The sequence below is a fragment of the Salvelinus fontinalis genome, chromosome 28, assembly GCF_029448725.1.
Source record: "Salvelinus fontinalis isolate EN_2023a chromosome 28, ASM2944872v1, whole genome shotgun sequence".
Taxonomy (NCBI): Eukaryota; Metazoa; Chordata; class Actinopteri; order Salmoniformes; family Salmonidae; genus Salvelinus; species Salvelinus fontinalis.
The window spans coordinates 11,452,593-11,480,320 of record NC_074692.1 but is presented as its reverse complement, the minus strand read 5'-3'; the positions used below and the strand labels follow the sequence as shown (position 1 = coordinate 11,480,320).

Sequence of the window (27,728 nt, the reverse complement as noted above, 5' to 3'; positions counted from 1 at the left end):
GATTCCAGGATGATGTGTAGATACCAGAGACAGTGACAGATACCTCTGACCGAATAACGTCTCCCTGGACATAGCTAGATGTGTGTTTAGCCAGATACTTCCTACATAATGGATTTCAACGTGAAGAAATTAGCTTCGGATGCTGGAGTGTTTTTCACACGAGCTGTACAGGTAGGTTAATTTATGTCGTGTCTCCTATAAATTGACTAACGTTAAATGCTAGCTAGCTTTAATGTTCGCGAAATAGCTAGTAGCGTCTGGCTTAAATAAAAACTAGAAACGGCATGAGTTGGCATCATTGCCAAATACTTTAGCTTACGTTATTGGCAGAATACCCTCTATATCCTACACAACATTGGTTCAGCTGACGTTATCCTCCCTTCATAGTAGCCATCGTACAGTACTGCTAGCTAGTTTTCCTGGCTTGTAACATAGACAGTTATATTGAAGGAAGGTTTCTATGCCATCTGTGATAGCCACTGCTAGCTTGATGCTATAGCTGACGTTCGCTAGTTGTGTTTTCGCAGAGGTCTTTTTTTGCTTTTCAGGTACGGTGTAGCTGTGGGGTCAGAGGTGACCTTTCGGGCCCCCTTTGCCCAACCCCCCAAAATTACAACACCAGATACATTTATCATTATTGTGACAGTGTAACTAACAGGTCATGATGAAAATGTCAAGAGGGAATGACAGTGGGACTGATTTCCCAATGTCTACAGTAACGTTGCAAGGAAGCAATGGATGTCTGTTCAGCCCATAGAAATTCCATTCAGTTTGATTTCTCAGACTTTGTATCTAAACCCCTTGGCGGAGTATACTGGCAATGGGAAAAGACTGGTGAAACATTAATTAGACAGGGACTGGGAGACTAGCAGGTTTAGTGTTTCATGGCGTATGAGGGCGTGGTATTTAGTTAGATGGTTTCCAGTAGCCTATGAGGAGACGCATGGCGTGAAGAGCATCCCTACACCAGTGATAATGTTGAAGATTCAAGTGACATGGCATAGGGCAGCACTATGGACACTATAGAAAAGTTCCATGATACACAGAAACTGTGAAAATGCACTATTGATGTTGAGTCACTGCAATAGGCCTTGTTCACAGAGAAGTGAAAGTTATTTCATTGTGTATTTTGCCAAAGTTCACAGGGGAAAAGTTCGGACAGGTAGAGAAGACTGAGCTGGATGCCCATTTTGAGAATCTGCTCAGCCGTGCCGATTCCACAAAAAACTGGACAGAGAAAATCTTCAGGCAGACAGAGGTTCTGCTGCAGCCAAACCCAAGTAAGGCCCGGCATACACACTGAACTGATCAGGACAGAGGCCTCCACAACTCCCAACCCTACTTCATTTAATGCAGACACACACACAGGATAGAAGGACCAAAAACACATTAGATGAAAACCAATGATTTTTTTTTTTGTGAAACATGGCGGTAGCATGGTGATAGAGAGCATTGTGCTCTAACCTGTGACTCTCTGATTCTCCATGCTACAGTTGACCACACTGGTGAGTATCCCTCCCTCCCATAGTGCCCTGTTGTGGAATCTTTTCATCTGTCTGGTCTGTAGTGCAGCAGACAAATGCTCTATGCAGTATTGGCTGTTTTCAAGCACCAGCCTGTTCTAGCGCTTGTTCTGTGTGTATGAAAACCTGTTGATTATCCTCTATTGCAAGCGGTAGCCTACTTATCAGTGAGCAGCTCAACAGCTCTGTGTGTTAAGCACACCAGACACTGACTCAGGCTTGTGGGTAACATGCAGCAATTCATTCCTCAGAAACATGCATTTACCGTGTGTGGGATAAATATGTTAATCTCTCTACAAAGGCAATATCTGAGCGAAATAACATTTATCTCCACGACATCTTCATTCTACACCTCATTCCCACCATGTTGAATTACAATACTCTACTTTGTCATATTGGGCATTTTCTTACTTTCCTTTGGCATTCTTCTCTCCCACGAATTTCCATTCTCAGACTAGGTTTCATCGTGTCCATCTATGACAACTGTTTTTGGCAAGTCCTCTCTTGAAGCAGGACATCCCCCTCTTTGTATCGGCAGGTGCCAGGATTGAGGAGTTCCTGTATGAGAAGCTTGACAGAACGGTTCCATCCAGACCAAATAATGGAGAACTACTGGGTCATTACATGCAGGATGCGGCTAAAGATTTTGGACCTGGAACTCCATATGGTGTGTACTCAGGCTTTGTGTATACTTATTCTTCCCAGGTGGTCTAAATCTGGTTTGTTTGAGAGGATTGGCCAGTGATCATTTCATTTTTGAGAGAGGAAACCGAGACCGTGCCTTGAGCCCCAGTCAAGTCCATGAATTATATTTTCTGGAAAATGCATTTTCACACTTACCCAATACCTCTTCACCCTGTGCCCTCACCCTTGTGCTATAAGAAGGGCTCAAACCATTTGTGGTATATCCCTGTGAGAAAATCTCCATAGTTGATACAGGATATTGATTTTAAATTACATTAGACGTTTAATGTACAGGGTTGCAGGTGTAATTACAGGGTACAGTGAACATCTTAACTTCCGAGCTTCAACATATGATCATTTTCCAGGAGTTTATAGTGTAGAACTCTTCCCAAAGCCTTTGTTTCTACTGATGATTTCACCCTAAGGTGAGTGAGCAGTGAGATTGGTGACGATAGCTGTTGTGAGCGTTAGTGAATTGGTCTCCTCCTGCCCTCCAGGCTGTCTCATGTTTGTCAGGCTAATAAATCAGCCTCTCTCTCTTTCACTGGCAGTCCTGAGGATCAATAGTTCACGTTCGCTCTCTCTCTCTCCTATGTGAATGTTGTTGAGAGCTGCAGGCTTGGCTCTGATACACAGAATGTTTATGCAGAAATTAGTTTATTAGGCTACCTGTCTGGTGCTTTTCTCCTTCAGTTGGAATGGAGCTTATTCACAGAGACCTGAGTGCTGGGCCATGTACAGCTTAATGTAGAGCTCTGCAGTACTGCTGCTTAGCAAGGATTTATTTTATACATTAATTCCATTATATTAGAATGGCAAGCTGATGCCAATAAGTCCCCTTTTTGTTTTTTCCAAGAATAAAAATGCACACATACAGTAACCTATACTAAGTAAGAACAGGCATGTTTTAGTGATTTAAATAATTAGATTTCTAATTAATTCATTTGTACACCATGTCACAAAGCAGACAACTGTGTGGAGCAGTGGAAACCCCTGTGGAAACCCCTTATTGGCGTACAGATCGATACATCAGTCATCAATCCCATTATTTCCTCTCCTGCAATAGAAGCTAGATGGGCACTCAGCTACTCTAATCAGGTCATTAGTGGCCTGTTTCTCAGTTGTGGGTTTTAGTGATGTAACCTTCTGTGTGTGGGTGTAGAAACTCTGTTGTAGTAGTGTCTCCTCACAGCAGTGACGTGTCGAAAAACATGATTTCCTCAGTATACCAATTGCGGTCTGTCCATGCCTTCCAACAAGTAACCAACACAGATATGCATACTTCAAATTCCGCAGGTAGTAGGCCTGTTTGATGATATAATCCTTGCTGTGTGGTGTTAGTCATCAGGTATTCCTGTACTCCTTTTGTCTGTTTTACATCTGGAGAAACCCCTACATTCGAAGGGGAAATTTGAGTTTCTGCCATGTCAAGAATGTTGCTACTCTAGAGGTTCCCTCTCTGGTTCCGTTCCTCTTTCTTCGCAGGTATAAAGTAGTTGGGCACGTAAAAAAAGATGCAAAAATGAAACTTAAGAACGGGAAGCATAGAAATATTGCACATAGAGCAGATCTACCGCTTCTTAGACTTGCTTTCAATGAGAGTGACAGACTAATAACTCACATGTCTATGTAAATTTGGTTGGGTCACCCAAAAAGTAACATTGCAGCTTTAATGTTTGAGATCCTGAACCGGTTGTGTTGCACTACCAAGTCCTATTGGTCTTGACTTTGTCTGTCTGTAATCTTATGATAAGCATTAAGTCATTCCTAAGTAATAAGTTAGACTCTTATACCTACAATGGGTTCCAAAATTACTGCCACCCCTGACTGGCAATGCACAAGCAATACTTGAACTTAAAATATAAACAGTATCATTATAGAGAGAAAATCAAAATAGCAACATGTGAAAAATACTGTACTTTATTCATGTTTCAATGGAACCCAACAAAATCATTTATTGATTTAATTAAAAGTCAATGTCCCCAAAAATCAACGTTTCACAATTAATGGCACCCTTAAAGATTATTGAAAATAACATCAACCAAAATTAAACCAGGAATTAAATTTCACTTATTTAAGTGTATCTATGTCTTAAGGAACTATATTGAGCCATTACATCACTTCCTGTTTCACTAGGGTATAAAAATGAGGTAACACGTGCAATATCCCGCTGTCATCCAACACCATGAAGAAAACAAAAGTAGTGGCAGTTCAAACAAGACAGATGGTCATAGACCTTCATAAATCTGGTAATGCTACAAGAAGATCCACAAACAATTGAATATACCACTGAGCACTGCCAGGGCAATTATTAGAAAATTCAAAATATATGGAACAGTTAAACCTCACGGGTAGAGGACGCAAATGCACCCCCCCCCCCCCCCCCCCAAGATAGGGAGGGGGATGGTGAGAGACGCATCAAAATCCCCAAGAATCACTGTGAAAGAACTGCAGGCCTTGGTGATGTCTTGGGGTCACCAGGTTTCAAAAAGCACCATCAGACGCCACAACCACAGGCTCTTTGGAAGGGTTGCCAGAATAAAGCCCTTTCTGACCCCAAGACAAGCAAGCGCTTGGAGTTTGCCAAACGTCATTTACATTATGACTGGGTGAAGGTGTTCTGGTCAGAAGAGACCAAAATGGAACGTTTTGGTCAGATACAGCATCTGCACATTCGGTGTCGAAACAGAGATGCATACAAGGAGAGGCACCTCATACCCACAGTGAAATATGGTGGTGGGTCAGTGATGTTTTGGGGCTGAGGTCCAGGGGCACTGGTTAAGATTGATTGCATAATGAATTCTACCAAGTATCAGGCAATTTTGGCTAACAATCTGGCTGCCTCTGCCAGAAGGCTGGGACTTGGCCGTAGGTGGACTTTCCAACAAGACAATGACCCAAACATACCTCAAGATCCACACATGGTTCTGTGACAAAATCAATGTTCTGCCGTGGCTATCTGTCGCCAAACCTCAATCCATTCGCAAACCTGTGGGCTGTGTTGAAGAGGGCAGTTGATAAGCGCAAACCCAAGAATGTGAAGGATCTTGAAAGGATCTGCATAGAGGAATGGTCCAAAATCCCTCCAAATGTGTTCCTTAACCTTGTCAAACATTACAGGAAAAGACTCCATGCTGTTATCCTTGCCAGAGGTGGTTGCACTAAGTACTAAATGAGGAGTGCCAATAATTATGAAACCTTGATTTTGGTGAAATGTATTTTGTATTAAATAATTGCATAATTTTGGTTGGTTCCATTGAAACATTAATAAAGTACAGTATTTCTCACATGTTGGTATTTTGAGTTTATCTCTATATTTATATTGTTTATTTTAAGTATTGTTTGTGCATTGCCAGTCAGGGGTGCCAGTAATTTTGGAGCCCACTGTATATTTCACATATTGTGTGGGTTCATCATATGCTCGTGTGTGTTCTGTAGGTAGCACCCTGATCAAGGTAGGTGACTGTGAGAGGAGACTAGGCGGTGCACAGAGAGAGTTCCTACAGACCTCCGCTATCAGCTTCCTTGCCCCACTCAGGAACTTTCTGGAAGGAGACTGGAGGACCATCTCAGTGAGTGGCTTTCTGGCCTCAGAGGGACATCATGAGATTGCATGCAGACCAGTGTATAGACCAGTATTTAATACAATGCTAATCAACACCTTGGGTTTTACTCTACTTCTTATTACTGTGTGGATGTAGCAGGGCATTAGGGCCTAGCCAAGTTAAACGTAGCCTGTATGTGTGGGGTCATGCCGTGCAGAGAGGTGCTGATCTTCTCCTTTTGGTCTCAGAAAGAGAGGCGTCTCCTGGAGAACCGCAGACTGGACCTGGACTCCAGTAAAGCACGGCTGAAGAAAGCCAAACTAGCGGAGTCCAAGGCGGCGGTGAGTCCCCCCTCTGCCCTCCACCACCTCTCGCTGTGCACCTTCAGCTGCATCATGTAACCAGGCTCCAGTTCAGAGTGAACTGCTACTGCTAACTAACATATTTCTCTGTTCTAATTATGTTCACAGTGTGAGGGAGAAGTGAGTATTAGTGTAAAATATTGTCCACTTTTAGTTATTTTATTTTCCCTTTTCCTTTCTGACATGCTCATTGCCACCATGAAATCCAGTTAAGTGCATGTTTGTCTTCCAAGCTCAATGAGAAGCCAAGCGAGAGGGAGAGAGGGAAAAAAACAGACTAGAGTTCTCTTGAAAGTGAGTGAAATGAACTTGTGGCATGGTGTAAGGCCTTGTAAGAATTTTAAGCTTGTACGTAAGCATTTAACGGTAAGGTCTGTATTCGGCACATGTGACAAATACACTTTGATTTGATTTACACTGGAGCAAACCCGTATATGACCCTAGAGTCAACAATACTGAGTAGTACGCAAAAGTATTTGGAAAATGGTGAAACAAAAGTGTCTTTTAAATTAGACTCATTTGAGTCCGTGACAAACTGCATCCAATTACCAAATGTATCCCCTCATTAAATCACAAAGGCCTATTTGATAGCAGTAGTGAGAGGAGAGGCACTGTCCCATGTGAGTGCAGATGACTGGAGTTGAGAGGCCTGATTGCTAACCTGCTTGCCCGATTATACCATGACCAACGTCTAGCTTCACTTCACATTCCCTGCTCCCATTCTATCAGAGCATTTCAAATGTTTAGATTTTTGGCTGAGTTTTTCCTTCAGGGCAAAGATCTGATTTGATAAGCCATTGTATTAACCATTTGATTAGAATTTTTTTTCAGTAATAACATGAGTAAATAAACAGATGTATGTTCTTTCAGTTGTAGACTAATATCAAATCAGATATTTGAAACCTGTATGCATGGTGATTGCCACATGAACGCATGCTAATTTTGAAATATTTATGTATTTGTTTAGCCTACTTACACTATCTATACAAAAGTATGTGGACACTCCTTCAAATTAGTAGATTTGGATATATTAGCTACACCCGTTGCCTACACATGTATAAAATCGAGCACACAGCCGTGCAATCTCCATAGAACATTGGCAGTAGAATGGCCTTACTGAAGAGCTCAGTGACATATAACGTGGCACCGTTATAGGATGCCACCTTAACAAGTCAGTTTGTCAAATTTCTGCCCTGCTAGAGCTGCCCCGGTCAACTATAAGTGCTGCAGTGGTGGGCCGTCAGGGCCAGCAAGGCCTTCTCTGCTGGCCTAAACATCATCAGAATATAATATTTTTTTTTACATATATTTTCCCACAAATATGTATTAAATTATTCCCCAGAGTAAGAGTTATACTTTTCATTTCATAGCTTTCCTCTTGGTTGCACTGCTTCCAGCCCCAGGTTGAGATTTGGAGGACTGGTCTTTATGTTAAATCTTTTATCCAATCATATTCAGCCATCATGTGTTGCCAGAGGTCTAAAATCTGCCCTCGGGCCTTCAGAATCAACAGTGCGGGCGCTTGTAGCTTAAAGTGAATGGAAATGAAAATTTAGTGTCAACCAATCAGCTTTAGAGTTGGCTATTGTACACCTGCTGGCTGGCTCCAGTGTTACACAGGAGCCAGCTAGCAGGCGTAGTGCGTGCACGTCTTTTGATTGGATTACCAATATTGAGAGGCAGGTCCTATGGGCAGGTCTATGCAGAACTAGGAAACTGAATTTGATAAACAAATTAATTTGCGTACTACTAAGCTGTTTTTTCAATCCACAATGGCGGAAGGAGGAGAAGATATCGATTTGGTCGAGGATATAATTATAACGCCATTCTCAAGACGAACTTTTCAAGAAAAGTTAGACATTGTAAGGAGAGGTCGCCCGACGCCGACGTCTAAATGTATAGTGTCTAGAGCCATGGCATCATAATGATGGTAATAAGAGGTGGATTAATTCGGGTGGGACTGTGTAGGACCTCACTGAAGGCCCCAGGCCCACGGCACGCCACTGAAGTGCTGTTATTGTGAAGTGAAAAGGTCTAGGAGCAGCAACGGCTGAGCCGCAAAGTGGTCGGCCACATAAGCTCACAGAACGGGACCACCGAGTGCTGAGGCGCGTAGCATGTAAAAATCGCCTCTCCTTAGTTGCAACAATCACTACCAAGTTCCAAACTGCCTCTGGAGCAACGTCGGGACAATAACTGTTTGTTGGAAGCTTCATGAAATGGGTTTCCGTGGCCGAGCAGCTGCACACAAGCCTAAGATCACCATGCACAATGCCAAGTGTCGGCAGGAGTGGTGTAAAGCTCACCGCCATTGGACTCTGGAGCAGTGGAAACGCGTTCTCTAGAGTGATAAATCACGCTTCACCATCTGGCAGCCCGATGGCCAAATCTGTGTTTGGCGGATGTCAGGAGAACTCTACCTGCCCAAATGCTAGTGCCAACTGTAAAGTTTATATTGTCCTCAGAAGAATAAATGATTTTCTACGTGCTCATACATTTACATAAAATATACATTTAAAGATCAAACCAACAACTCATCACCCAGTATATAACATTCCAGTTACTCCATTATATTATAGCTTAGCCTCTGACAGGAACTATTGTCTAGGTATACTTTGCAGGCTACACATTGTGTAAGCTAGTTTGAGGCTAAAATGGCGTAATGGTTGAAGGTCGGCTTCCTTTTTATGGGCTATGACACATGACAGGCTGTGTCCACACAATGATCTCACATCCTGCTGTGTTTATATACACATGCTGTATAGTCATTAACTTTCTAGTCTAACGCGGCTTGGGAATCACCAGGAGATATGCAGGTGTAGAAAGATATTTGGACCGGTCTCAGACTTGTCTCTGTATATCAGCAAGCAAAGAACAAAGGGTTTTGTTTTTGCTGTGTGTGCTTTCCTGTCACATGACTTTATTATACTTTTTTTTGTTTTGTTTGATTTTGTTTCTTTGGTGTGGTGCACACCATACTGTATGTGTAAACTGCTCTGCCATGTCTGTAGGCTGTGCCTGATTTTCAGGAGACCAGACCCAGGAATTATGTCCTCTCTGCCAGTGCATCTGCGGTAAGGAGCTTAAACAGCCAGTCCACGCTACGCTAACACTACATGTAGCCTACTCTTGCTGACCTCCGTGTGCTCATAACCTCGAGCAGCCTCTCCATACACAGTGTCCACATGCGTCATGTTGCAGGCAGGTAGAGACTACAGCCATGTGTTGAGAGCCCCGCTGCCCCCTAGAGGTCCTAGAGCAGTGTTTCCCAATCCTGGTCCTGCGGTTGCCTCGCGAGCCACCCTGATCTCACGAGCCATTCACGTAGGCTTGTGAGATATTCTCTACACAGATGCAGATATTTGTGTTGCGAACCATTTATGTAAGCTGACTGAGATCAGGGTGGCTGGCGAGGCTTGTCCTGGGGGGTCCAAAGGGGTGCACACTGTTTTTCCCTAGCACTAACACACTTGATTCAGCTGATCAACTCATCGTCAAGACTTTGATTATTTGAGTCCGCTGTGTTAGTGCTAGGGCAAAGACAACAATATGCACTGTCCCAGAGAGACTATTAAGAATTAACTTCATAGCCATTGAATATTGCTCTGCATTATAGGGAAATAATGCCTGCTCTAGAATGCGCTTCTAGCCAATCAGAATTGACTATTCAACAATTCCATGGTATAATCCCAGTTTTAATTAAATATAACGTTGTGGCCCCACCAACAACACAAATGGACTATACAGCTACAACATGACGTGAAAATCGACTTGGAGTATAAGTCACTATAATGTTAATCAGGTCTATCTTTGTGTTGTCACCCATGACAACCAGGGTTGTATACAAGACACACTATGAGACATATGTTTTTATTCTAGACAATTCTGTGCTTTGACATCTGTAGCAACAGTTTATTTATTTAACTAGACAAGTCAGTTAAGAACAAATTCTTATTTACAATGATGGTCTAACTTCCTTGTTCAGGGGCAGAACGCCAGATTTTTACCTTGACGGGGTTTCGATCCAGCAACCTTTCGGTCACTGGCCCAACGCTCTAACCACTTTATCACCAGATTGCTTTCGGCATAAAGTCCATTATCTATGTGACACTTTTCAGACACACCCACAAAAGGAGTGTTAAGATCTTCACAGGTGTTTCACTTCAAATGATCCAGATAAAATTTACTCTGAGCACAGTACCAGAATATCTGGCAAATCTGCTGTCTTGAATGCACCCCTGGGTTGAAAACGTATGTTTATTAACTGTCATGTCATCAGTCTCAATCTAAGAATGTGTGTGTCTCCCCTGTGATGTCATCAGAATGTGCGTCTCTCTCCCCCTCTCTTGTTGTCCTGCTGCTTTTCAGCTCTGGAGTGAGGAAGTGGACAAAGTGAGTACGACATGTTTGGATACCGTCCTCACATACTGTCTAAATAAATTATATCTTTACTCTTTATCTTTTGTTTCTAGATAGTGTCTCTTTTCGCAAGTTATATCACCCAGAGTACACACTGGTGGACACAAACAAAACAGCTGATAAAGGACAATGCTGTGAAGTAATATTACATGTAGCTATTACCGCCACCAGCGTTCACGATTCATGAATGCAGTCAATTCCACGTGACTGTTTTAGTCATGGTAACTAGGCTTCTCCAAGCTCTGCTGCTGCTGCTGTTCATTAGTAGCCTACCAACCTTCTAACTGCCTCGTACTCCGCACTCTATTGTCCCTCTAATCACTCTCACATCAATGCAAATGTAATCGAAAATCTAATCAAATACTTCATGAGAGCTTGTGTTGCACAACATTTATATAGGCTATGCAATTAGGTGAGAAAACAGAGTGATGGCCTCTATTAAAAAGAGGAGGTTCCCATCAGCTTTCTATAGGCTAGGCCTACTATATTTATTTCTCAACTTTCCTAATATTAAGCACATTACTTATCTTTACAAAAGGAGTATAGCCTACCTGGGTTGCATGAAAATGAACCTTAGGAAAAGTGTCCTCCAATCGTTATTTAAGTGCATAGATGACATGTATTTTTTCTCACTGCCCCTTTTTCGGGACAGGTGCATGATAATGGTCCATTCTAATTCAAATCAAATTTCACACACACACTATTTAATATAAATAGTACCAGTCAAAAGTTTGGACACACCTACTCTATTAAGGGTTTTTCTTTATTTTTTTATTATTGTAATTAAAAATAATAATATTTGTGGAGACATCAAAACTATGAAATAACACAGATGGAATCATGTAGTAACCAGAAAAGGGTTAAACAAATCAAAATATATTTGATATATTCTTCAAAGTAACCACCATTTGCCTTGATGACAGCTTTGCGCACACTTGGCATTCTCTCAGCCAGCTTCATGATGTAGTCCCCTGGAATGCATTGAAATTAATTTGTGTGCCTTAAGTTAATTTGTAGAATTTCTTTCATTAATGCGTTTGAGCCAGTAAGATGTGTTGTGACAAGGTATACCGAAATGGACCTATTTGGTAAAAGACCAAGTCCATATTATGGCAAGAACAGCTCAAATAAGCAAAGAGAAACGACAGGCCATCATTACTTCAAGACATGAAGATCAGTCAATCAGGAACATTTCAAGAACTTTAAACGTTTCTTCAAGTGCAGTCGCAAAAACCACCAAGCGCTATGATGAAACTGAAAGCAATGGACATTAGACCGGTGGAAATCGGTCCTTTGGTCTGATGAGTCCAAATTTGAGAGTTTTGGTTCCAACTGCCGTGGCTTTGTGAGACGCAGAGTAGGTGAACAGATGATCTACGCATGTATGGTTCCCACCGTGAAGCATGGAGGACGAGGTGTGATGGTGCTTGGCTGGTGACACTGTCGGTTATTTATTGAGAATTCAAGGCACACTTAACCAGCATGACTACCAGAGCATTCTGCAGCGATACGCCAACCCATTATGTTTGCGTTTAGTGGCACTATCATTTGTTTTTCAACAGGACAATGACCCAACACACCTCCAGGCTGTGTAAGGGCTATTTGACCAAGAAGGAGAGAAAATAGTAAAAATATAGGAAAACCCTTGAATGAGTAGGTGTGTCCAAACTTTTGACAGTACTGTATGTAAAGACTATTAATTCAATAATAGTCTGATGGGTGACAATATTAGATTATCACTTATGAATTATGCCCAGCATAAGGCAAGAAATAATAAAACATTTTGGCGACTTTTTCTAATCATAGTCACACGCCTCATGTATCCTGGCCTATATGTTTTGATAAGATTTGTATCACAACTAAAGTGGCCAAATAACTTTAAAATTAAGCACATTAATCCGCTTTACAAGGGGTGTAGAGCCTAACTGGCATACATAATCAGCGTGTGAGTTTCAAGTTTGGGGAAGATCATTTTCACCATAAAATGCACCTTTTTATAGAAGCATTACATGCATAATCACATTTGTGGTCACTTTAGACAATGGTGTTTTCTCGCTCATGGAACATTTGTGCTTCTAGCCTACTGACATGTGCGCATTGCTGCACTTATAATGTGAAGAAATAGCCCAATAGTTTATCAACATTTCAAGCTAAACGTTCTGATCTGTTACTTCAGCCACATTGCGTAAAAATGTTTTTTTGATGCTAGTGGTTGTTATAATTTTGGATATATCACATCCCACAACTGTCCCAGACTATGTTTGGAATATTTATTTCTCGCACAGATAAGAATAGGTCACCTTTTGTACTATGAGGGTAGTAAATTGACGTAGGCTGGTGCTTTTGCTGTTCGTTAGACCTACTCATCTTGTTGGCTGACAAAGTAAATGTGAACAGTTCTTCCAGTATCTTCAATATGCACCTTGGAATTGGATAAGGACGCGCGAGTTGTGTCCCCGATGTGTCTGTCTTCACTTGTAGCCTGTGAGAAAGACCTGATCAAGTGATGGAGAGCCATGTGAGTGAGAGGTTCATCGGTGCACGCAGCACTCGGAGAGAAGGGCACAACGGTCACTGGCCACAAAAGGCATGGATTTTTTTGGGGTGCATAACGGCCACACACAGGGGATGCCACCATGAAATTCTAGGCATTATCAAGTGCTGTCAAATTATGAATGAGAGACTGATTGTGTGTACATCCTGTCCAAAAAAAAACAGCAGAGCTCAGGCTCTTCAAGCAAAATTTTTTCAAATCATCATTAGTCGCATCATGCAGCCTTACAATGCATTCAAAATCAAAACATATAGCCCAACGTTTGTAGAACAACTAAATTTACATTAATAGTTCTAAGCATATAGTTGTACCTATTTCTTTGTTAACCGCTCAACACAGAATACCAGCACTCCCTCAAATCATTTGGAGAAAATATCCTTTCTATTTTATTCAACTTTGTTCAATTGTATTCTTCAAACTATAAAGTAATGCCACGGAATTCTAATCAAATCTTGTCTGCTAAATTAGTGTAGCTCACAGCCAAATGGCATAGTCAGATCAGGACCTAACAAGGACAACGCACAGTATGCTATTTTGATCTTTTGAAATAGACTACATTTTCTTCATATCTTGCTTCTTTAGACCTTTCTTTAATAAATAATGGATTTATTGTGAAGGTGTAGGCTATATTACATGGATTTATTAGACTTTAAAATGTAGATGTTCCAAAAGTTCTGCATCTGTGGCTTGTAACCAGGAGATGCTAAATATGTTTGTTAATTAACGTCAATTACCGTGAGACCGACAGTCATTTGCTTGACAGTCACCGGCTGACCTAATTTCGTGACCGCCACAGCCCTAATTACATGTTATCTCATTCTGTGTTGTTGTTGTTCTGTAGGCAGCGCATGAACTTCGAGTGGCCCAGACAGAGTTTGACAGACAGGCAGAGGTCACACGACTCCTGCTGGAGGGCATCAGCAGTACACACGTGAGTCATGAGGTCACACATATATAGAAAGGACAAACATGACCATTACACATAACCGTTCTCTTTAGCATATGTACTGTCTACCGTGTATTGTGCTGTTTTAACATGGTGGTAACAGGGTATGTTGAGGAGGAACAAATATTTCTAACGGGGTTGTCTTGTCTGTGTTTTGGATATGTTGTCTGTAGGTGAACCACCTGCGCTGCCTGCATGAGTTTGTGGAGGCACAAACAGCCTACTACAAGCAGTGTTACCTGCACATGCAAGACCTGCAGAAAGAGCTGGGCAGGTGAGGACTGGCTCTGAGTAGATGCACACATGTATATTGGGCATACTTAGCTGGGGTGTCTATGCCTGGCTTTCATTTGCTGCAATGTTTTGCTCTATTCAAATGGGTGTATGCTGTTTATCAATGACCATCTCCATTGTTATCTCTTATGCTCTCAGTTCCAATGGAGATGTGTAAGTAACATTTGATGGCGATTACAGTAACATATTTATGTTAACCGCTTTTCTAAATCAAACATGGTGGAGTCTTATTTTTCCTTAAGGAATGTGCTGTGTACCTTATGACTGTCTTCTCTCCCGAAACCTCTGCAGGTTTCCCAACGCGTTTGCTGGTAACCCGGGTCTCTCCATGGCCTCCGGTGGCTCCTCTCCCCAGGGGAATGCCACCCTACCCCAGGACGCTGCCAGCGCTGTGGAGACAGACACACTGAAAATCGAAGAGGTACAGGCCCCCGCCACAGGCACACGCAAGGCCAAGGTCCTGTACGACTATGACGCTGCCGACACCAGTGAGCTCTCCCTACTGGCTGACGAGGTGAGCACACGCACACAATCCTTCCTTTGTGCACGCCAGTGATTGATTAGCTTAATCAGGTGTGTCCGTGCAAGGCTAGAATATGTGGACTGATTGCTGGCTCATGTACAGTTTAATTGTATTAACACTGCTGAATAACTATTAATACACTACTGTATGTTGTTTTGTCTTTTCCCAGCTAATCACAGTTTACACAGTGCCAGGCATGGACTCTGACTGGCTCGTTGGCGAGAGAGGGAACCAGAAAGGGAGAGTGCCTGTCACATACCTGGAGCTGCTCAGCTAAAGAAACTACACTCAAAGAAATACATGGAGACACACACACACACACACACACACACACACACACACACACACACACACACACACACACACACACACACACACACACACACACACACACACACACACACAATTGCACTCACATGCCTTCAAACATGCAGACGTTGACGAATTCAAACAAGCAAACACACCCACTGTACATTCTGTACGCACCAGGACTGCATGAAATCATTGGTAATTATGAAGGCAAATGCCCTACATTGAATATGGAGGAATGGTTACCTTGGCTGAAAATTCTGAATTGTGAGATGTTTATAGATTTTAATTTCACCCTGCTTCTCACAGCAGGACAATAATCCTGCAGCTACAAGACATGTAAATGATTATGTGGATTATAATTAAGGGACATGTTTGTAGGGGCTGATACATTTTTTTCAATAGGGCAAATCAAGTCTGACATTTTTTAAGTGGAAATTACAAACTTTAGAAGCCTTTTTAAAACTTGAATACACTACAATTTGCATTTCCTGCTCTGCTGGAAAATTCTCTGCGACAACGGAGTGGCCAAATTAAGATAGCAGACCTGTACATACTGAAATCCCCTGTATTATTCAGGCTTTTTGGTTTTATTTTAGGTGACCTTTCACAGCAGGTGTGAAGCTTCATACAGCCTGCCCACTCACTATCACCTGTTTAAACTATATGCACCAATGCACCAATTTTTTCCATTCCATACACCCTGTGCACCTGTAGTTAGACCACATTCCTATAATGTAATTTTCCTCTAACACTACCTGGAACTGAAACATTTCATGGTCGTATGCCCTGCTTAACGAACTGGGAATGTAATCACTCTTACAGCAAATATTTGAAGCACTCCTAGTTGTTTACTAGATGCCTTACAATGATGCGAGAGAGCTGTTTCCATCTGCTATAACTAATAGAATGTATTGTACACACCACAATGTCCACACACTCCTGTTTGCTTGGACACTTCCTTTGAAGAAGACAGGCCAGATCTAACACAGAACATACATTTTGGCATGCAAGACCATAACTTGTTATCATTTAAGTATCTGTGATTAGCTATATTCCCATTTGTCCCTTTTTTTAGTTTGCTCTTTTGCTCTTCTGTTTCTTAAACATGTTACTGTTCCTTCAGTTGTCTTTGTTTCTTTTTAGTAAAATGTTTGTTTGATCTGATGTCTTTTCTGTGATCAAGTCTAAGTGTCTTCAGACAGGACCTAGGCTGCTGCATGTGCTACTGGCAGGAGTTGGTCAGAGTGTTCTGTCCACTGAAAAGCCTCTTTAAAAAAAAAAAAAAAAAAATGTAATCCAAAGTTTTAATGGTTGTATTTATTTATTTATTTTAGTACCAAAGCAAACAAGTATATGCATGCAATTCTGAATTGAGACCAACCCTGGTTTGTACCATTGCTGCTGTGGCATGTCTTGTTTTGACCCTTTTCTGCCTTTTACTGTCAATGTATTTATTGCCTGTTAACAAGCCATGCTGAATGAATGAAAATATGTAGGATGTAATAAAAAAAAGTATGCTTTATTTGGACACAATCCGGTCATGTGGTTGTCAGCTCAAGTTGTTCTTAAGCTAATATTCTGGTGTAGCAGTCAGATGGAAAGTAATCATTCTCTTCTAAATACATTTAATTTGAACTTTATGTCCAACATCCTGTAACACATCAAATCAAAGTTTATTGGTCTATTTGCAGGTGTTCCTGCAGATGCAGTGAAATGCATATGTTACTAGATCCTAAAGTGCAGTAGAATGTCTAGCAAATACACAAATAAGCAGAAGATCTAAACAAGAAATCAAATTTAACAATCCAAAGTAGATTATATTAGTGAGCAGTGTCAGAATCCAGAATATAAATATGTGGTGTGTGTATAGACAGTATAATTAGGAATGGTATGGTATGTACAGTAGTAGGTATATTAGGATGAGCTTTGTTGAGAATACAGTATACATACACAGTAAGTAAACAATATAATATATGCCATGCAGTCATGGGTGTATAGGGAGTACAGGAGGGGGCTGAACACACACCCCTGGAGGGCCCCCGTGTTGAGGATCAGTGTGGCAGGGGTGTTGCCTACCCTCATCACCGAGGGTCAGCCCATCAGGAAGTCTAGTACCCAGTTGCAGAGGGAGGAGTTCAGACCCAGGGTCCTTAGCTTAGTGCCCTCCAAGCTCATCACTATGGAAATCTGAGCTGTAGTCAATGAACAGCATTCTCATATAGGTATTCCTCTTGTCCAGGTGGGATAGGGCAGTGCGACGGCGATTGTGTCGTCCGTGGATCTTTTGAGGCGGTATGCAAATTGTAGTGGGTCTCAGGACTCAGGTAAGTTGGAGGTGATATGATCCTTAACTAGCCTCTCAGAGCACTTAATGATGACAGAGGTGAGTGCTACGGGGTGATAGTCATTTGTTTCAGTTAGCTTTCTTGGGTACAGGAACAATGGTGGACATCTTGAAGCAAGTGGGGAAAACAGACTGGGATAGGGACGAGGTTGAATGTGTCTTTAAACACTGCCCTGAGGATGCTGCTTGGGATGCTGTCTAGGCCGGCATACTGGTAATTCACTGTTTGACACAACATACTCTCCTATTTCTAATCGTTTTATGAGTACGGCATCAACATGTTCATGTGTATAAAGTATTGCAAAATAATTTTAATGCTTAGCATTAAAATTATGATTTCATTTCAAATAAAGAAAAATAGCTTCAATCCACATTTCAAATAAGTGCTGTAGGTAATTTGGGGGAATATACCGTATGTACGTGTTTATATTTTAAATGTCATTATAGTTATGTTTATCTATAGTGCCTGTACATTCTAGAGGGTCCACCATGTACTCTCCCTACTGGTGTCCCCCAGGGCTCGGTTCTAGGCTCTCTCCTCTTCTCTCTATACAACAAGTCACTTGGCTCCGTCATATCCTTACATGGTCTCTCCTATCATTGCTATGCGGATGACCTTCAACTACTTTTCTCCTTCCTCCCTTCTGACACTCATTTGGCGACATGCATCTCTGTAAGCCTGGCAGATACCTCAGCTTTAATGCTAGCCTAACGCCTCAAACTCAATTTCGACAAGACGGAGCTGCTCTTTCTCCCGGGGAAGGCATGCCTGCTCCAAGACCTCTCCACCATGGTTGACAACTCCATGGTGTCCCCCACCCAGAGTGCAAAGAATCTTGGCGTGACCCTGGACAACACCCTGTCGTTCTCTGCAAACACCAGAGCAGTGACTCGCTCCAGCAGGTTCATGCTCTACAACATCCATAGAGTAGGACCCTACCTCACACAGGAAGCGACGCAGGTCCTAATCCAGGCACTTGTCATCTCCCATCTGGAATACTGCAGCTCGCTGTTGGCTGGGCTCCCCACGTGTACCATCAATCCTCTGCAACTTATCCAGAACGCTGCAGCCCTCCTGGTGTTCAACCTTCCCAAGTTCTCCCATGTAACCCCAGTCCTCTGCACGCTCCACTGGCTTCCAGTCGAAGCTCATATACACTACAACACCATGGTACATGCCTACGGTGTAGCAAGAGGAACTGCCCTTCCCTACCTTCAGGCTATGCTCAAACTCTACACCGCAACCTGAGTACTCCGTTCTGCCACCTCTGGTCTCTTGGCCCACCCATCCCAGCTCCCGCTCAGCCCAGTCAAGTCTCTTCTCTGTCATGGCACCCCAATGGTGGAACCAGCTTTCGCATGAAGCTAGGACAACAGAGTCCCTGCCCATCTTCCAAAAACGTCTGAATATCCTACCCCTTCCTGAATAACCTACCCCTTCCCTGAATATCCTACCCCTTCCCTGAATATCCTACCCCTTCCCTGAATATCCTACCTCTTCCCTGAATAACCTACCCCTTCCCTGAATTACCTTCCCCTTCCCTGAATAACCTACCTCTTCCCTGAATATCCTACCCCTTCCCTGAATATCCTACCCCTACCTTCCCCCCTTACTAGCACTGCATTTGCTGATGGCAACTTTATGGAGGAAAAATATATTTATTATGACTGAGATACTTTTGTATGTGTAGTGTATGTGGACACCCCTTCAAAATAGTGGATATGGCTATTTCAGCCTCACCCGTTGTTGACAGGTGTATAAAATCGAACTCCCAGCCATGCAATCTCCATAGACAACCAGTGGCAGTAGAATGGTCTTACTGAAGAGCTCAGAGACTTTCAACGTGGCACCGCCATAGGATGCCACCTTTCCAACAAGTCAGTTCGTCAAATATCTGCCCTGCTCTAGCAAAAATTGTCTATCCTCAGTTGTAAAACTCACTACCGAGTTCCAAACTGCTTCTGGAAGCAACGTCAGCACAATAACTATTCGTCGAGCGCCAAGCAGCTGCACACAAGCCTAAGATCGCCCTGCTTAATGACAAGCGTCGGCTGGAGTGGTGTTAAGATTGCCACCGTTGGACTCCGGAGCAGTGAAAAGGTGTTCTCTGGAGTGATGAACCTCGCTTCACCATCTGGCAGTCTGACGGACGAATCTGGGTTTGGCGGATGTCAGGAGAACGCTACCTGCCTCAATGCATAGTGCCAACTGTAAAGTTTGGTGGATGAGGGATAATGGTCTGCGGCTGTTTTTCATGTTTTGGGCTAGGCCCCTTAGTTCCAGTGAAGGGAAGTCTTAACGCTACAGCATACAATGACATTCTAGACGATTCTGTGCTTCGAAATTTGTAGCAACAGTTTATTTATTTAACTAGGCAAGTCAGTTAAGAACAAATTCTTATTTACAACGATGGCCTACAGGGGAATAGTGGGTTAACTGCCTTGTTCAGGGGCAGAACGCCAGATTTTTACCTTGTCAGCTTGGAGATTTGATCCAGCAACCTTTCGGTTACTGGCCCAACGCTCTAACCACCGCCGTGCACAAAGCAAGGTCCATACAGAGATGGTTTGTTGAGATGGGTGTGGAAGAACTTGACCAGCCTGAACAAAGCCTTGACCTCAACCCCATCGAACACCTTTGGGATGAATTGGAACGCCAAGTGCGTGCCAGGCCTAATCGCCCAACATCAGTGCCCAACCTCACTAATGCTCTTGTGGCTCACTGGAAGCAAGTCGCCGCAGCAATGTTCCAACATCTAGTGGAAAGCCTTCCCAGAATAGTGGAGGCTGTTATAGCAACAAAGGGGGGAGTGTATGTGGTTGTCCCAACTAGCTATCTTAAGATTAATGCAATAACTGTAAGTCACTCTGGATAAGAGCGTATGCTAAATTACTCAAATGTAAATGAGTAGACGTGTGTCAGGTGCAAATCGCTATGCACAGAGAGATATCACTACATATATGATCCAGCCCAGACAAACAAACACCCCAAACATCAGGCTGAACAGCACCAGCAAACGGGCCTTCTGGGAAGCCCTCTCTGCCTCCCTCATGTCCCCTCTGGCCAGAGCAGCACGGGTCTAGAGCAGAGTGGAGAGACAACCAACTCAGTCAGGACTTGGTCTGTAGCCAACAAGCATATGTATTGTTTGAAGATGTTTGATAGAGTACAGTAAAAGTCAAATGAATTGAACTTTCTGTAACTTTTCTTCTACTGTATCAGACGTCTTGTTATGTCATCATTACCGTAAGGAAGGCCTCGGTAGTGTCACTGCATTCTTAGGATTCTACTACACCTACACTGAAACTCATGCCCACTCTCTGCCCTAATTCAATTCAGAGCCAGGCCTTTGTTAGTGCACTAAGGATGTAGTGCCTCATATGAGTGGGGAATTTACCTCATATGAGTACAAAAGGGCGATGAGGCCACTCATAAGGCAGCAGAAGATGGTGACCAGCAGGGACTCCACCATGTAGTCCTTGGGCAGGGGAGGCCGCTCGTCCCCCAGGGGAGGGCCGCTCATGTACTGAAACACAACAGAGGCAAACATGCAGGGACACAATAACCTATTAAAATAGTGGACATTCTTGATTTTGAATAGAGATTTCAAATACCAATGACCCACTGTCGTTACGTCACAGGACAATAGTTAGATATATTGTTAAATCCGTAAGTAGTCTCGCGTGGCCATAAGGGAATAGATTTTTGAAACGTACGGGAATCATGTTGTGTGATTCAATAAAGCTATGAGGAGTAATTGAATGTGCAAATCCGTTCTAAACTTACTGTGTGTCTAATAAATCTCCACCTGTCCACCACCACCACATGAGAAAGTATGTGCGTTTGGCAGCACATTTACAAATTATTTTTTTTGCTCTATACTGATACTCTGATACTCTCTTACTATGGTGTAGGGAGGGTTGCTGGGTGAAGGCATGAACTGGGCCTGGTAGAAGGCTGGCTGGCTGGGTGCTGGCTGGCAGGCCATGACAGGGGGCCCTGGGTAGTGAGGTGGTTGTGGAGGATAGATAATATAGGCCATCTTGGGGTCAGGTGGGCTGTAGGGTGGGGGCTCTTCTGATTGGGTGGATGCTGTCACGTCTGGTTGGACCGAGGAGATCTGTGGTTGACACACAGTCGAGGGTGTCCCTCCTGCCAGGTCAGTCTGGCTTAGCAGCTCCTCCCTGGTTAACCTCCCATCACTGTCACTGTGAGCTCTGTATGGCGGACAGGCAGCAAAAGTACTGTCTGCCTTAGGCACTGGAGGGCAGACAGTGTGGACATTGTCACTGTTGGATGACAGATGAGTGGTTTGTACAGGTAAGCTTGTATGTCCAACAAGGTCTTGGGTTCCTGAGTTTCCCTCCTGCACTGCTGTCCTCCCACTGGACAGGGCCTGGCTCTCGGGGCTGGGTGGTTGAATGACTAATGAGTGAAAGAGGAAGGATAGATATTATAATGGTTAGACTGAGATTCTTGGTCAACTGGCAATGAAAAAAAAAATCTAAAAGCTATTTATCTACAGCAATGATGTAGCCATGACTACATGACTAACATTATTAATGAATGGCATATTTTAGAGGAAGAGAAAGGCCCCTGTGATCTCTATGAAGTAAACAGAGAAACTCTCAAGTTTCTCCAGGGCAGTTGACTGACCCACTTTGGTTTCTACAGTGGAAACAGTGCATCGGATTAATGAAAGGCTCAGGCAAAATGAGCGTGGTTATTCGGTGTCATTCTCCAGCTGCCGGTGTGGTTTGTCAAGGCTTATTGAGTTTCTGCTCTGGAGGGGGTGGAGCTTGCTGACTGACAGACCACAGCACAAACAGCAGGGCAGAGCCCGAGCCAAGGCATCCAGGCTGCTCTAGTGTTGCATGTCTGGGAAAGAGAGGGTTTAGACTTCGGCCTGCAAAGATATGAAGCATGTAGATTTAAAACCAACTGAGATCCTGTAGAATACATTTTTACTTGTAGATTGGTCCAAGAATGTATAATGGACCTGTGCATCACTGAAAATTCTGCAGGATAAATAGAGCAATAATAGCAACCTAATGTATCTTCATAACACTGTCATGACCCATATATTTACACCTGTTGTGACATATATTGCGTTATTTTATGACTGGTTGTGATACCTACATAAGAGTATCAAAACCCACATTTATTCAAATTCGTTTTTTTCCCTGCCAAGAAGTTTCCTTTCGCTTAAAATGTTGTTTATTAAATATTTGGTTGTTGTTGTAATCAGTCATGTTTTTTTCATCATATTTTAAATCATTTGTTGAAAATACACTTTATGCACTGTCAAGAAGCATTATGACATCATAATCATATTAGGCAGATAGGCCTATCACGTACATGCCCTTACATCAGATGTCAGTCAAAAAGAGGTTGTCTGGTCCTGCTCCTGAAATCTGCTCCTGCATTCATCCCAGTCATCAGCAACAGCGCATAGGGGTAGGTGCATGTCTGACATCAATGTGTGTGGAATTACAGTGATAATATGGTCAATTTAAAAAAAACAATTATATGACATAAGCATACTGTTGACATGTAGGCTATGGTGTAATGAAATGTTCTGTGGGTTTTGACACTCTTATGTAGGTGTCATAACCAGTCATAAAATAACTACTGTGGTATATTTTGTGGGTTTTTACAGTCGTATGTAGGTGTCATAACCAGCCATAAAATAACGCAATATATGTCACAACAGGTGTAAATATACAGTGGGGCAAAAAAGTATTTAGTCAGCCACCAATTGTGCAAGTTCTCCAACTTAAAAAGATGAGAGAGGCCTGTAATTTTCCTCATCGGTACACTTCAACTATGACAGACAAAATGAGAGAAAAAAAATCCAGAAAATCACATTGTAGGATTTTTATGAATTTATTTGCAAATTATGGTGGAAAATAAGTATTCGGTCAATAACAAAAGTTTATCTCAATACTTTGTTATATACCCTTTGTTGGCAATGACAGAGGTCAAACGTTTTCTGTAAGTCTTCACAAGGTTTTCACACACTGTTGCTGGTATCTTGGCCCATTCCTCCATGCAGATCTCCTCTAGAGCAGTGATATTTTGGGGCTGTTGCTGGGCAACACGGACTTTCAACTCTCTCCAAAGATTTTCTATGGGGTTGAGATCTGGAGACTGGCTAGGCCACTCCAGGACCTTGAAATGCTTCTTACGAAGCCACTCCTTCGTTGCCCGGGCAGTGTGTTTGGGATCATTGTCATGCTGAAAGACCCAGCCACGTTTCATCTTCAATGCGCTTGCTGATGGAAGGAGGTTTTCACTCAAAATCTCACAATACATGGCCCCATTCATTCTTTCCTTTACACGGATCAGTCGTCCTGGACCCTTTGCAGAAAACAGCCCCAAAGCATGATGTTTCCACCCCCATGCTTCACAGTAGGTATGGTGTTCTTTGGATGCAACTCAGCATTCTTTGTCCTCCAAACACGACGAGTTGAGTTTTTACCAAAAAGTTATATTTTGGTTTCATCTGACCATATGACATTCTCCCAATCTTCTTCTGGATCATCCAAATGCTCTCTAGCAAACTTCAGACGGGCCTGGACATGTACTGGCTTAAGCAGGGGGACACGTCTGGCACTGCAGGATTTGAGTCCCTGGCGGCATAGTGTGTTACTGATGGTAGGCTTTGTTACTTTGGTCCCAGCTTTCTGCAGGTCATTCACTAGGTCCCCCGTGTGGTTCTGGGATTTTTGCTCACAGTTCTTGTGATCAATTTGACCCCACGGGGTGAGATCTTGCGTGGAGCCCCAGATCGAGGGAGATTATCAGTGGTCTTGTATGTCTTCCATTTCCTAATAATTGCTCCCACAGTTGATTTCTTCAAACCAAGCTGCTTACCTATTGCAGATTCAATCTTCCCAGCCTGGTGCAGGTCTACAATTTTGTTTCTGGTGTCCTTTGACAGCTCTTTGGTCTTGGCCATAGTGGAGTTTGGAGTGTGACTGTTTGAGGTTGTGGACAGGTGTCTTTTATACTGATAACAAGTTCAAACAGGTGCCATTAATACAGGTAACGAGTGGAGAACAGAGGAGCCTCTTAAAGAAGAAGTTACAGGTCTGTGAGAGCCAGAAATCTTGCTTGTTTGTAGGTGACCAAATACTTATTTTCCACCATAATTTGCAAATAAATTCATTAAAAATCCTACAATGTGGCCTCCCACCAGAGTCTCTGGGTTCGCCCCCAGGCTCTGTCGCAGCCGGCCGCGACCGGGAGGTCCGTGGGGCGACGCACAATTGGGCTAGCGTCGTCCGGGTTAGGGAGGGTTTGACCGGTAGGGATTTCCTTGTCTCATCGCGCTCCAGCGACTCCTGTGGCGGGCTGGGCGCAGTGCGCGCTAACCAAGGGGGCCAGGTGCACGGTGTTTCCTCCGACACATTGGTGTGGCTGGCTTCCGGGTTGGAGGCGCGCTGTGTTAAAGAAGCAGTGCGGCTTGGTTGGGTTGTGCCTCGGAGGACGCATGGCTTTCGACCTTCGTCTCTCCCGAGCCCGTATGGGAGTTGTAGCGATGAGACAAGATAGTAATTACTAGCGATTGGATACCACGAAAATTGGGGAGAAAAGGGGATCAAATAAAAATAAAAAATAAAAAAATAAAAAAATCCTACAATGTGATTTTCTGGATTTTTTTCCTCATTTTGTCTGACATAGTTGAAGTGTACCTATGATGAAAATTACAGGCCTCTCTCATCTTTTTAAGTGGGAGAACTTGCACAATTGGTGGCAGACTAAATACTTTTTTCCCCCACTGTATGTGTCATGACAGTGACGTGTTATGTGTTATGGCGCTGGGTGTCAAGTAAAGTGTTGCCGAATATTGATTGTTTTACAACCCCATCTTCTTTGGTTTTACATCAACTCAATGCACACAGCTTATCTAATATTGTAATGTTTGTTGTTTGTTTTTGTGTAATCCTAATAATTTTATTTAAGTTCCCATTTCTCCCAAAGTCCACTGTTTCACACATTTTAGACAATAACAAATGATCATTTTGGTTTGTAGTACTAAACATGCATTAGGGCATGAACAGAGACTAACCTGGGTCCATTTTGTCAGGCAGCGTACAGTACAGGGAACTATACAGTTGGAGGATGGTAGAGAGGAGGATTCAGGTGGTCATCGTGGGAAAACGTCTGATCCAGACAACAGAGACAGAACATGGGACAGTTTACAGCAGATATCCCATGGGCTCCCACAAATGGCTGCAGATCCTGTGCCTCCCCTCCACAGGGTTGAAATAGTATCGTGTTTGTTTAATAATTGACAGGCTTGTGTGTGTGTGTGTGTGTGTGTGTGTGTGTGTGTGTGTGTGTGTGTGTGTGTGTGTGTGTGTGTGTGTGTGTGTGTGTGTGTGTGTGTGTGTGTGTGTGTGTGTGTGTGTGTGTGTGTGTGTGTTTTAGGATGTGACAGTGAACTCTAAAGGGGGGTTTACTGATGAAGGTGGAGCTGAAACCTGGTAAACATAACATGGAAACAGGAGAATCACAGTGTCTTTGATCCCAACCAAAACTAATGTGAAAATAAACAGGCATGTTTTAGAAATGAATGAGCTCATCATCATTAATGGGAACAGTGATAACGTTTGATAAGAAATAATTATAATGTATTGTTCAGATAACAAACAAATAACGTGAAAAACACTGGAAACCTGAGGGTGACTGTGACAGAGGGTGACATCAGATATCTAGAGAACTGTACTTCCCCTTCTCATCCTCAACAAAGGTGTGCTCCTTTCTTGTGTTCCTCAGGGTGATTCAACTAGCCGGTGACACTTTCTTTTTGCCAATCATTCTGCTCACAGTGCACCTTGCTTTCTTTAATGGCAGAATGCTAGGTTTGTTATTTGATATCAGATGCTATGTCACTTTTATGGCATTACATATCCTATTGTTTTAACAGGGTATGATGAGTCTCTGTTTCCATCGGTTCAACATGTCAGGTCTACTTATTGATTTCATGTATGTGTAGTGAAGTGTGTATGATATTATAGTCACGTCTATATTAGGTTTATAGCCAGCAATGTATAAGATGCAGATTTGAAAACCTTTGTACTGTAACTAGGTAGGAATCTAAAATGGTTATTTCAAGACCCACAGTAAATTGCAATACATTGGAGGGATGCATAATTTTATCATAGCGTTAAGCACATGCTACCTATGATAGTGTATAGTGAAAACTCCAACATTTGTGGCTGGGAAAGAGTGCTCCAAACAAAAGATTGTCAGTATTCTTTCCGGTGTTAAAATCTTTAATCCCTCTGTGTTTGGCACCTAATTATAGGCCGTCATTGTAAATAACAATTTGTTCTTAATCTTAACTGGCTTGTCTAGTTAAATAAAGGTTAAATAAAAAATTACAAAATTGGACACTAGTTCATTTGCACTCGCTTGCACAGTCAGCCTGTGGGGAAGGAAGCGATCCCGTGCTTAACCCATGTACATCTCATTCACACAATTATATTACTAAACTGTCCAGTTAAAACGTTTCTCCACAAACTGTCACTAAAGATATTTGCAAAGATGGGCAGTGGGAGATGGAGCTTTTAAGAGCTACATGCTGTAATACAAAGAAGGTCCACATTGGATTGAACTTTGACAATAGCTACAACATTATACGGCACAACGCCTCTGACATAAACCCTAAAACTTGTATGTGTATGCTGTATATTAATATGTTGTACGTGTATGCAGTATATGAATATGTTGTATGTGTATGCTGTATATTAATATGTTGTATGTGTATGCTGTATATTAATATGTTGTATGTGTATGCAGTATATGAATATGTTGTATGTGTATGTGTATGCTGTATATTAATATGTTGTACGTGTATGCAGTATATGAATATGTTGTATGTGTATGCAGTATATTAATATGTTGTATGTGTATGTGTATGCAGTATATGAATATGTTGTATGTGTATGCAGTATATTAATATGTTGTATGTGTATGCAGAATATTAATATGTTGTATGTGTATGCTGTATATTAATATGTTGTACGTGTATGCAGAATATTAATATGTTGTATGTGTATGCTGTATATTAATATGTTGTATGTGTATGCAGTATATTAATATGTTGTATGTGTATGCAGTATATTAATATGTTGTATGTGTATGCAGTATATGAATATGTTGTATGTGTATGCAGTATATGAATATGGTGTATGTGTATGCAGTATATTA

General features: G+C 42.4%; 2 protein-coding genes across 7 annotated transcripts; one reads left to right on the top strand and one right to left on the bottom strand.

Annotated features, from left to right (window-relative positions):
* The first annotated feature begins 8 nt into the window (after positions 1-8).
* On the top strand, positions 9-16,695 carry sh3glb2a (SH3-domain GRB2-like endophilin B2a). 6 transcript variants are annotated; one of them, XM_055886513.1, is made up of 14 exons: positions 11-171; positions 1,139-1,280; positions 1,494-1,505; positions 2,062-2,190; positions 5,646-5,779; positions 6,001-6,093; positions 6,223-6,234; positions 9,126-9,188; positions 10,483-10,506; positions 13,929-14,018; positions 14,207-14,307; positions 14,466-14,480; positions 14,619-14,841; positions 15,020-16,695. In XM_055886513.1, the coding sequence occupies exons 1-14, from the start codon at positions 109-111 to the stop codon at positions 15,125-15,127; spliced, it is 1,209 nt and encodes a 402-aa protein (XP_055742488.1). In that variant the 5' UTR covers positions 11-108; the 3' UTR covers positions 15,128-16,695. The 6 variants fall into 6 exon arrangements, with proteins under 6 accessions (XP_055742492.1, XP_055742488.1, XP_055742491.1 ...); XM_055886517.1 differs by lacking the exon at positions 14,466-14,480 and having other exon boundaries at positions 9-171; XM_055886516.1 differs by lacking the exon at positions 6,223-6,234 and having other exon boundaries at positions 12-171.
* Positions 16,663-25,752, bottom strand: LOC129826151 (proline rich transmembrane protein 1B). The gene is made up of 4 exons (XM_055886527.1): positions 25,582-25,752; positions 21,412-21,932; positions 20,905-21,033; positions 16,663-20,586 (listed from the first exon to the last, which is right to left on the bottom strand). The coding sequence occupies exons 1-4, from the start codon at positions 25,589-25,591 to the stop codon at positions 20,440-20,442; spliced, it is 807 nt and encodes a 268-aa protein (XP_055742502.1). The 5' UTR covers positions 25,592-25,752; the 3' UTR covers positions 16,663-20,439.
* Between the last annotated feature and the right edge of the window lie 1,976 nt (positions 25,753-27,728).

Excerpts from the sequence above, each read along its gene's own strand:
- sh3glb2a (XM_055886513.1), top strand. The coding sequence starts at position 109 with ATGGATTTCAACGTGAAGAAATTAGCTTCGGATGCTGGAGTGTTTTTC. Across the intron at positions 2,191-5,645 it reads TGGACCTGGAACTCCATATG|GTAGCACCCTGATCAAGGTA; the intron begins GTGTGTACTCAG and ends TGTGTTCTGTAG. Across the intron at positions 14,019-14,206 it reads AGGGCATCAGCAGTACACAC|GTGAACCACCTGCGCTGCCT; the intron begins GTGAGTCATGAG and ends TGTTGTCTGTAG.
- LOC129826151 (XM_055886527.1), bottom strand. Across the intron at positions 21,034-21,411 it reads GCAACCCTCCCTACACCATA|TACATGAGCGGCCCTCCCCT; the intron begins GTAAGAGAGTAT and ends GTTGTGTTTCAG. Across the intron at positions 20,587-20,904 it reads CCCTTTTGTACTCATATGAG|ACCCGTGCTGCTCTGGCCAG; the intron begins GTAAATTCCCCA and ends ACTCTGCTCTAG.